At 47.4% G+C, this 11,174-nt stretch overlaps 1 protein-coding gene across 1 annotated transcript; it reads right to left on the bottom strand.

Annotated features, from left to right (window-relative positions):
• Positions 1-3: 3 nt before the first annotated feature.
• On the bottom strand, positions 4-10,848 carry LOC121024026 (cytochrome P450 4F6-like; the record flags this gene model as incomplete). The annotated part of the gene is made up of 8 exons (XM_040466342.1): positions 10,672-10,848; positions 9,007-9,060; positions 8,785-8,912; positions 7,213-7,334; positions 6,285-6,555; positions 5,888-5,954; positions 5,570-5,699; positions 4-40 (listed from the first exon to the last, which is right to left on the bottom strand). Coding segments are annotated over exons 1-8 (924 nt in total), but the record flags the coding sequence as incomplete, so codon positions are not given.
• Positions 10,849-11,174: the final 326 nt, after the last annotated feature.

The raw sequence follows: 11,174 nt of genomic DNA, 5'->3' as shown, positions 1-11,174 counted from the left end.
GATGCACATGGTCAGGAAAGGCAACTGGGCCAGGTCGTCCCTAAGGAAGCCCCCCAACGATTAGCCAGGGATCGAATCACACTCCCGCAGACCTCCAGCTGCTCCCCGGATTCTGTGTCTCCCTCTCTCTCTGCCCCTCCCTGTTCTCTCTCTCTCTCTCAAAAATAAATATTAAAAAAATTTTTTTTAATTATTCGGAACAAAGCCCAACATTCACACAGTACCTTTAAAAGTTAGAAAGTCTAAAGTTTTACAATTTATTTAAAAAGGAAAAAAATCTCTTTGCTGGACTTACCAGGTTATTTGAACAAATAAAAGGCACCCTCCTAGGTGGAATACCTAATATAATGGTGTGGATTCTTTCTAAGTTAATTAATGTATCCGATGCATCCAATTAAAATCTAGTTGGTGTTTTTGGAGCTTAGCAATCTTATTCAGTTTGAAAAACTTAAAGTTCAAAATGTATGTCGAGTTAAAAGACCAAAGAAAGAGAATCCATTCACCTGATATTAAGACCCATTACAAAGTATGGTGATAATTAAAAAATTAAATTAAATTAAATTAAATTAAATTAAATTAAAAGGCAGCAAACCACTGTTGCAAGAACAGGAAAACAGACCCACAGAACAAGATAGAGAGCTCAGAGACAAGTATGTGAATAGGTGAAAACGTAGCATCCGGTAAAGGAGGCCCCACCACCCCCAGACAAGGGATGGTTCAGACACAGACATAGACACCCCCACAGTCGCACCAACACACACTCCAAAAGAACTGAAGCATCATGCACTCTACATATAAGATGGGGTCTTCTCTTACACGTGAAAGGTAAAGAAATAAGGTTAAAGAAGATGTAATATAGAAGACACCTCTGTTACCTATGAGTAGGAAAGAATTCTTAAAACCCCAAAACATAAACCAGAAGTCAAAAAAAGAAAAGGAAAAGAAAGAAAGAAAGAAAGAAATTAAGAAAGAAAGAAACGGAAAGAAAAGGAGAGAAAAGAAGAAAAGAAAAAAGAAAAGAAAAAATATGCACAGAATTAAGGATTTCTGTTTAACAAAACACTCCATTCTATGGAACAATTAACATTCAGATGAGAGATTCACAGAAGATAGTTGCAATAAATATATAGATCTAGAAGAATATCTTGAATAGACAAGGAATTCCTACCAATCAACAAGAGAGATGGCAGGCGACTCAAAAGAGTAGACAAAGGACATGGTCTAGAAATTCATGGGAGCTCAAACTCAGAGATTTAAAACATCAAGAGATGGGGCGCCTGGGTGGCTCAGTCCGTTGAGCATATGACTTGGGTTTACATCATGATCTCGAGGTCCATGAGTTCGAGCCCCGCGTCGGGCTCTGTGCTGAGAGCTCGGAGCCTGGAGCCTGCTTTGGATTCTGTGTCTCCCTCTCTCTCTGCCCCTCCCCCGCTTGTGCTCTCTCTCAAAACTAAATAAATAACCATTGAAAAGAAATAACTAAATAAAACGTGAAGAGATGCTCCAAGTCGCCGATTACCAGAGAAATGGAAATTATATAGCAATGGGATGTTACCTCATATGTATTTGAGGTGAGAATTAACAAGGTGGGTGATGGTAAAGCCCAGCTGAGGCACCGGGGTGGGGAGACCCCACGCACTGACAGTAAAGGTATGGACAGGAGCCACCACTCTGCAAGGCATCGGCATGGTCAAGGAAAGGCGATGTGTGTTTCATGACCCAGCAAGTTGGCTCTCAGCATAGAACCTGGAGAGATTCTCAGACAGGTAGATAAAGACATGAACACCAAGAGGTTCATTGCGGTCATTAGATGGAAACCTTCTGGATATTTAGGTCCAAGGGACTAGAGAGGAACTTTCCATACGACAGTCCAAAGCAACAATCTAAATGTCCATAGAACCACGGATGTCTGACAAAGTCATAGTGCTATGTTTCTGAGAAAGATAAGAACCAGCAGCAGATCTGTGATATAACACAGATCTGTGAATTTTTAAATTTGTTTTAATGTTTATTTATTTTGTGAGCGAGAGAGACAGCATGAGCAGGGAAGGGGCAGAGAGGGAGAGGGAGACAGAGAATCCGAAGCAGGCTCTAGGCTCTGAGCTGTCAGCACTGAGCCCAAGGTGGGGCTCAAATTCATGAATCACGAGATCATGACCTGAGCCAAAATCAAGAGTCGGACGTCCAACCAAATGAGCCACCCAGGTGTCCCATAAACAAAATATTTTTAATAAATAAATCCTTGGGGCACCTGGGTGGCGCAGTCGGTTGAGCGTCCGACTTCAGCCAGGTCACGATCTCGCGGTCCGTGAGTTCGAGCCCCGCGTCAGGCTCTGGGCTGATGGCTCAGAGCCTGGAGCCTGTTTCCGATTCTGTGTCTCCCTCTCTCTCTGCCCCTCCTCCGTTCATGCTCTGTCTCTCTCTGTCCCCAAAAAAATAAATAAACGTTGAAAAAAAAATTTTTTTAATAAATAAATAAATCCATTACAAGAAAACGAACAAGTGTTACAGTTTAGCATTAGAATGGGAAGGGCCTTCCCAAGCATTAAAAAAAAAAAAAAAAAAAAAACAGAAGCTATAAAAAAAAGTTAATAAACGTGACTCCAAATAAATGAACAAAAACTAAAATAAAGTCAAAAGTCAATCCAGGAAAGAATTTTTGCATAACAGAAAAGGAACTAATTTTCTTTATATGTAAAGAGTCCTCACAAATCAATTTTAAAATGAAAAACAGAAAAAACTCAAAGTAAAAAGGGCAAATTATGCAAATTGAAGCTTCACAGAAAAAGAAATATGCATGGTTCATAAACATGTGAAAATCGTGCTCAGTTTTACCCATTCTTAAAGTGATATTCATTAGGATAATGAAGTATTCTATTCACCTACCAGACTGGCAAGAGTTTTAGAATTTCATTATGCACACTGTCAGCAAAGATGCGAGAAAATTGTCACTCTCAAGATCTGTCTAGAGGAGTGGATTTGTCAAGAGCGATTACATTGTGAAAACTCAAATGGTCTTTGATTCAGCAATTCCACACCCAGAAATGTGTTCTGGAGAGACATCCTCACATGGGAGCAAAAATCAGTGTGTACATGGATGTTTGCTACATCATGTTTATTACAGCATAAGGCTCCAAACTATACAAATGACCCTCGGCAGGGGAATGTTTACGTAATTATGGTACATCCATATGATGGAATACTACACAGTTATCAAAAGGAGGAAATACAGATCACTAGTCCTATCAAGCACTGCAGGGTAAATCGGTACAGAGGTGCTGAAAGGCAATTCAGCAATATCTGTCATAACTGCAAATCATCACATAAACGTCCCCAACAGAGGGGTGAGCTGAATAAAGTGTGCGATTTACAATTAGAGAGGAGTCGAAAACAACTGTTGAGAGAAAAGAGAAAAGAACAAGTAACCAAATGTGTGTGTGTTTCTATTAAAACCATTATAACTATAGAAATACATAGCTACAAGACCTTCTGAAAAGTCTGAAAGGACATATGACAAATTGATGTCCCTGGAGACCCCTCAGGAGACAGGGGATTGATTAGGCTTGGGGGGACAGCAACAAAGGTGGACCTAACCTTCTCCGTAGTGTTGCATTTTGTGCAAGGAGAAGAAGAAAAAGGACTTCTTCCCATTATGGATTTTGTAATTCAAAATTAATTTCCCAAAACTTACGTCTGGAGGGGAAAGGAAAAGATCTTGAAGTTATATTGTCAGTGTGCATGCCTGGATGCTCTGTGTTTTCTCTCAGCTGTGGAGAGAAAAGACTAGGCGCAAAATGAGAGAGACTGTGGGCACATAGGTGTGGGCAGAGATGATCATTGGAAGCACACCAGAGATCATCAAAGGTGGGGATGGGATTGGGGTGCTGGATAAGGCAGAGGCTTGTGTGAGGTAAGGAAAGTATTTAACCCTGTGCTCCTTTTGCAATATATACGTATATCAAACCCTCGTGGTGTACACCTTGTGTTGTATACACAGTATTTTATGTCAACTATATCTCAATAGAACCGAGATTGAAAAAAGACAAAGGCTTATTAGATCCATTGTAAAGCATTTCGCACCATTTGAAGTGTTACCAAGTGCACTGTTTGAAGTTGAGAGACACACAAAAACACTTCTCCCCTTCACACAACTGCTGTACTGAGCCCAGCCTTGAAGTTGAAGGCACTACCTTGAAGTCCTTGAAGTTGAAGGACTGAAGTGTTCAATCCAACATCTCTTCCCCATTTTTCAGCCCTTGGCCCCAAATCTCCCCGGGACCCCTAGGCTCCACCTCATCTCCTCCAGTTTGCAGATATGTTTAATTCGAATATCTGACTTGTCTCTCCCCTGCCCAAACATCTCCCATGGCTCCCCACTGCCTTCCTATATTAGTCACGAATCTCCCTTCAAGAAGGAACTTGATGTCCAGCTCCAAGGAGTGCAGTCGGCTGACAGCCTCCAGTTAGAGGGCCTCTGGGCTCTGCAGCAGCATTCAAGCCAAGGCCACACTTTCGTGGGCAGGTCCCAGCCACTGAGAGAGCATGGTGGGCCCCTACTTTCTGATCACTTCTGCCCAATGTGAGACTCCCTCCCTGAGAGCAGTATCCCTGAACACTTTTATCTTTTATCCAATATTGGCTTCCCAGACTTGAACTAACACCTTTGGAAAATCTTCACGTGGTTTCCAAAGCAGACCAAGAAGGGCTTCCATTACCAACTACCAGCTCCAGCCTCACTGGGAGCCTCGCAGATGCTTCACACTGTAAATTTCACAAGGATCCAGCCACGTTTACTTCCTCCCAAACACGTCAGGCCCACCGCTGCATTCCGCCATCAGGGCCTTTGCCCAAGCTGTCCGTAAGGCCTGGAGCACTGTCCACTACCCATTCCCAGAGGGATGAATTCATATTTGCTTCTTTGCTCCCCAGCCTCACCCCCTTCTTTCCTCCATGATGCAGCCTTGACCAAGTAGGACTTAAATGGGACTGGACATGGAGTTGAGAAGGGCCGGCAGGGTAGACATGTTTACTGAACCAAGCAATGGGTAACTTTTTTACCCTCAAGGACCCCTTGTGAATCCCTGGAATAGATAGTAGGTGGGAATTAGATATAAGAGCAAAAATTAACACCAGGGGTCTTTAGCGGAAATGTGCAACTTCAGGCAGAAAAGCAAGGGAGAGAAGTTTGTTTACTGAACACACACTGGATGGCATCTGTTCTACACACACTGTCACGGTTCTCCAAGCAGCCCTTGGAGGAGACATCCCCTGACCTGTCCCGCCCCCATTCACAGAGGAGAAAAGTGGTACTCAGAAAAGGGAATTGGTTTTATTCAAGTCACATAGCAAGCAAGCAGGGCAATAAATGTGGACACTCCAATCTTTCTGTTGCATAAGCCTGCTTTCCCCTGCTCTCCAGGCTGGGTACCATACCCTTGCCTCCGGGTTCTGCTCCTAGTCTCTCTAAGCAACAATGACACAATCAACAAAAAGTTCTTTCCCCTTCCCCAGCAGGGGAGCAGAGCCAATGAGAGGGGTTCCAGAACAGGACATGAGGACCTGCACTCACCATTCAATCTCTTTAGGCTCACGGTCCCTCAGGAGCTCTTGCACCTCCTGCCGACAGCGCTCCTGATACTCTGGGTGCTTCGCAAGGTTGTACAGGACCCAGGAGAGACCACTGGCCGTGGTGTCATGGCCTGAGAGGCAGCCAGACAGGCTTGGGTCTCTGGGCTTGTTCAGCACCAGAGGGCGGACAGCGCCCTTCATTAGGGCCCTCAGGGAGGTTGGGGAAGATGGGGTGGGATGGGGTGGTCCAGGGCCCACCTGCCAAGTCCCTGGGATTGGACAGACTCCTACCCCCGCAGTCCCACACTGGGATGCTTACCCCCAAACATGAAGGTGTCAGCTTCAGCTCGGATATCCTCATGGGACAGTTCCTTCCCATCTTCATCCTGCAGAAAGGGCACGACCTCCTGAATCACACCGGCTCGGAGGGCACCTGAGTCTCACCTGAAACAGTCCCTCAGGCTCCATCACCGAAGCAGGATTCATCCCTCATCATCTCTAGAGCCCTATCCCACAGGTCTCCCTGTCTCCAGCTTTCTTCTCCCAAGCAGCCTTCTACAAAGTCACGTCTAAAACATATCCCTGACCTGTCTCTCCCTTCCTCAAGCACCTGCCATGGCTCCTCAGACCCACTGGGTCAAGTCCAAGTTCTCCCATCTGACTTTTGAAGTCAAGGTCCATTCTAACTCTTGATTTCTGATCCCAGGGAAGCCCACCTTGGCCAGCAGGAGCACATCAATGAAGTCCAAAGTCTTGGCCTTAGCTTTGGCCTTGAGGAAGTCATGGGAGCCCTCAGTAATGAGGGAGAAGCGCCTCTCCTGGATGATGGCATCTGTGAAGTTGTGCACCAGGTCACAAGCCCTGCGGAAGCGCCGCCCATCAGGGGTGAGGTAGTACAGCAAGTCCGGGTGCAGGAAGATCTGCCTCTGCCGTTTCACCACAAGGGCACTGAGCTCCAAGATGGCAGCAATATATTCACTGGGGCTCCTGAAGGGTCAGGCCATAGAGAACAGCTCCTTAACCCACGTGAGGCCTTAGGAGTGCCTTCCAACCAGAACCTCAGAAGCATGTCCCTGCAAAACAGAGTGTCCTCCAGGCATGCTTCTCTCTCCACCTGCCATCTCTGTCAATGGAATCATGGCCCAGACCCTGGGAAGACCTTGGGTATCACACTCATCTCTCTTCTGTCCTACACAGTATCTGCCCCTGCTCATTCCTCCTTACTTGCCTCCAAATCTGCCCCATTTTCGCCACCACATTCTCGAGTCCAATGTCCAAGAACAGCTTTGACCATGACCTTCATCTACTCAAACACCTTCCACCTTCCATCCCTGGAAACCTCAGGATAAAGCTGAGACCCCTTTGCTTCACTTTTCAATATCCTTAAGATTAGTCCCCCTGCCAACCCTCCAATCTCATTCCCAAGGTGGCACATGCTTTATTCATCCTAGTCCTGTTGGCCTTTATCAAGCATTTTTGCTTACCTGAAACCTTACCTTTCTCTTTCCCTTCCTTGTCCTTCTTTGTCTCACTCTGATCCATCTCCTCCAGGAAGTCCCATCTGATCACCCTGGCCACCCTCCCTTCTCCATCGACTCCCTTCGGTCTACGGTTCATGTTCCCAGGTCCTGAGCAAGCACTCACTCCTGGCAATTGCTGTCAAAACTGAAGACACATTTCTGCAGACTGTCCAGGGTCATGAGGCTGATGTGCTCAAACATGTCCAATCGGGTGCTGCCCGCTGAGACTAGGCGCTTCCACTTGGCCTGGACAGAGAAAGGGGCAAATCTGGGGCTGGGACCTACCTCCCCTGAGCTCCCCCTCAGTCCCAATCACCAGGATGGACTCCCCAAAACCCAGGCTCCTGGTCCTCAACCCCAGGCACCCATCTCCAGGGAGGACCAGGATTGTGAGGGAATAGAAACTCTTACTATTCACACCCAATGGCTGGGGGTCAGGAGACATGAGTTCAAATCCTGGCTCTGCTTCCTACACCCCTGTGTGCCCTTGGTCACCCCACTGCTGTCCTCTGGACTCCACCTGTCAAAGCTTCAGTAACAGTTAAGATGACTTGCTCTGTTGTCAGACAAACTGGGTTGGAATCCCAACTCCATTTATTAGCTCACTTGCTAGCTGTGTGAACGGGAGCATGCTCCCTAACCTCTCTGAGCCTCAGTTTCATCACCTGTAATGAGACAATAATCATCATCTCTACCTTATATGGTTGTGGAAATTAGATAAGACAACGTGTGCAATAGAACTGGTGCATGAGGGGCAGTGGGGAGGCTCAGTCAGTTACGTGTCCAACTTGGGCTCAGGTCATGTTCTCATGGTTCCTGATATACACCAAGAGCTAAGTAACCATTAGCTCTCACCCTCATCTTCGTCATTATCATAGAGGTAGGCGACTGCTGCAAAAATGTCTCCATTTCTTCATCCCTCCCTCTACCTTCACCCCTTGCAATGAGGTTTGGCAGATCTTCCATTACGAGGTAACACCTCTTTCTCCAGCTCTTGAATTGGAGCTGGATGTGGGACTTGCTTCTGCCAACAGAAGAAGGTGGGGGTCCCGGTTGCCTGTTCTGAAACTAGGCTTCAAGAGGTTCTGCATGTTTCTGCTTGTTCTCTTGGAGCCCAGGGTCTACCATGCGATCAAGCCTAGGCTAGCCTACTGGAAGATGAGGGACAAATGCAGGAGTCTGGTTGTCCCACCAAGGCCATCCTAGACTAGCCAACCATTACCCAAGCCCCAAATGTGTGGCAGAGCTGAGCCTGGAAAAGCAGAGCTGTCTCCCAAACCCAGCCATGGCCACAGACACGTGAGTGATTCCAGCCAAAATAAGAACTACTCTCCGGACTCATCATCTTGCGAGCAATAAAACACAAATCCTTTCAACCTCATGAGCTTTAAGGTGCAGTTCAGTGAAGAAAGAGGTGCCATACAATCTTCATCATTAGTGTCTCAAGTTTCACAGAGTTTCAGTGAGGCAGATTAGAAGCTAACACCTTCCGAGCACCTACAATGTGCCAGGACCATGATTCCATTACATCATCTTGACCACCCTTTAAGAAGGGCTTATAATCCTCATTTGACACATGGGGAAACTGATGCTTGGAGAAGAAATAGAATGGCCCGAAAGTCATCTAGCAAAGCCAGGACTCCAGGCCACTCCCCTTTTCCCAAGGCTCCAGCCGGGTCCCTGGGTTACAACTCACATGCATGATGTCTGCACTTTTGTTGAAAATCTTCACATAGGATTTCAAGATTTCAAAGCGGAAGGCAGGTGTCAGCAAACGACGGTGGTGGCTCCACTTGTCACCAGCAGTCAGCAGGAGCCCATCCCCTAGTAGAGGCAGCCACGAGGAGTAGGCAAGGGCAGCGCTTTCCCCTGAGACCCCAAGGTTGTCCCCAACCTCCTTCACTTAACAGTTACTCACCCAGCCAGGGCCTCAGAAAGCTGTAGAAAAACTTATCCTTGGGCACGATGGTGGCTGGCAGGAGAGACAGATCATCAGGGGCCATAGAGAAGAGGCAGGGATGGGCTTTGGGTTGGGGGGTGGAGGATCCAAGCCAGGGGAATGCATACTCCCTCCAACCTCCATAGTGGGAACTGTATAGTGCAGAGTGGGGAGGTGAAGGGGGACAAGACCAGGCTGCAGCACAGAGCAGAGCAAAGGCAGAGCCCATGGACCTACCCCTAGGTACTTAGATGCTCCCGAAAATAGGGCACAACACACCCAACATGCCTTGTCATGGCTCCTTGCCGGTCCGACATGTTTGAAACACCCAAGCACAAATCAGCACTCCACAAAATGCTTTAAAGGGACCTAGGACATTGCACCTGTCCCAGAACCCTCTGACATCTCCTGGGACTTCTGACATGGCCCCAACACATGGTAACATGCCCTGACACGAAACAACATGCGTAACACACACTGGCCTCATACAGCATCCTCTGAATGGACCCAAGGACAATCTGACACGACCTCAGTGTGTCTCATAGACGGTCCCTGGCAGGACTTAAATATGGTCCCACTAATGTCCCAGACATGGCCCAGGTGTGACCTAGCCTTTCTCAGGATTCTCTTCCATCCCATAGTTATCATTAAGTGCTTAGGCTCAGGGGCTCCTCTGTCCTTAAGAGACCAAACAGTATTGCCACCCTCAGATGCTGAGCTCCCCCCACCACAAAGAGCTGCCTCTGCTCCCTCGTGCCTCTAGACCAGCTCCCCACAACACTCTGTGCATCTTCCCCCACAACACTCTGGCCATCTCCCTACCCCAAATCCCCTTCCAACTAAAGGCCCCTCCTACCAGAGGCAGTTAGGGCAGCCAAGAACACACAGAAGTAAGAGAAAGCCTTCGGCATGCTACGTGACCTTGAGAAGTTATTAAGCCTCCTTGAGCCTCCGTTTCCTCACCCAGGAAATGCCCCCCTAGCAGAGATGCCAGTGAATGGACATCTGTGGTATCTGCCTGTCCATCCCCTTCTGGAACCAACACCTCGCTCCTCTTCCTCCCTCAGTCCAAGTAGCTAGGGAGGGTGGCCGTGCCACTCCATCCTCCGTTCCAGAGCTGAACATATGACCCTAACCCTTAACAATCAAGTTGCCGTGACTAGAGGAAGAATTGGTCCCTGTGACCCAAGCCGGGCCAATTTAAGAGAATCCTGCAACTATTTCTGGGTCTGCAGAGAATGAGCTCACGTTTCCATGGGGGTTCAGCTTCTTAGACACATCTTTGTCAGCATGAGAGTGAAGCTGTCACCAAGGAACACAGCACTACAAGAGAAAGACAGATTCCCAATGGCACTGTTTGAAGACTGGATCCAACCACGCCTGAAGACAACATTCCTTCAGCTTTTCAGTCAATAGATTCCCTTTCTTCTCTTAGACCAACATTGCTGAATTTCCACCACTCAAAATTGAAAACGACTGAGAACCAGAGAGAGCCAGGGACCTGCCCAGAGTCGCCCAGCAGGTTAATGGCAGGTCTCCATCAATACTACCCACTTCCCTGCTCAACCTGGTCTGTCCAGAGGTGCTAAGAACTGGGAACAGGGACAAGGGAGTGGCTGGGTCGGGTGCTCCTGGGAGAGATACCTGGGGCCTGGAGCAGGGGGGCAACAAACTTGGGGTGGACGAACCGCAGAAGTGGGTAGAAGGGCCCCATCCACCGCAGGTGAACATCACGGAAGCTGTAGCTCAGACTCTCCATGAACCTCAAGCCTTCTTCATTGTCCTTTACCTGGGGGTGGCAGGGTGGAGGAGGAAGACCAGGTCAGGCAGCAGACCCAGAAGCTTACAACTTCCCACTGCATCCCCCCTTCTGCCTGCATTATTAGTCTACACCTCTTCATCTCACTAAGTCAGCTTAACTTTGTTGGTCTGTTTGTCTCTTTTTGTGTGTCTATCTATGTGCCTCTCCCTTTCCCTTCACTCTTACAATCTTCATCTGTTTCTTTAGGTAGGTGATAGACATCCAGATGATAATAGCTAGATGATGGTAGATAGATGATAGATAGATAGATAGATAGATAGATAGATAGATAGAGATAGAGAGATAGATACAGAGAGAGAGAGAGAGAGAAGAGGGATGACAGATA

Source organism: Herpailurus yagouaroundi, unplaced genomic scaffold, assembly GCF_014898765.1.
Source record: "Herpailurus yagouaroundi ecotype Mexico unplaced genomic scaffold, PumYag 576, whole genome shotgun sequence".
Taxonomy (NCBI): Eukaryota; Metazoa; Chordata; class Mammalia; order Carnivora; family Felidae; genus Herpailurus; species Herpailurus yagouaroundi.
Note: the sequence above shows the minus strand (reverse complement) of the source record. Positions and strands in the feature narration are given on the sequence as shown.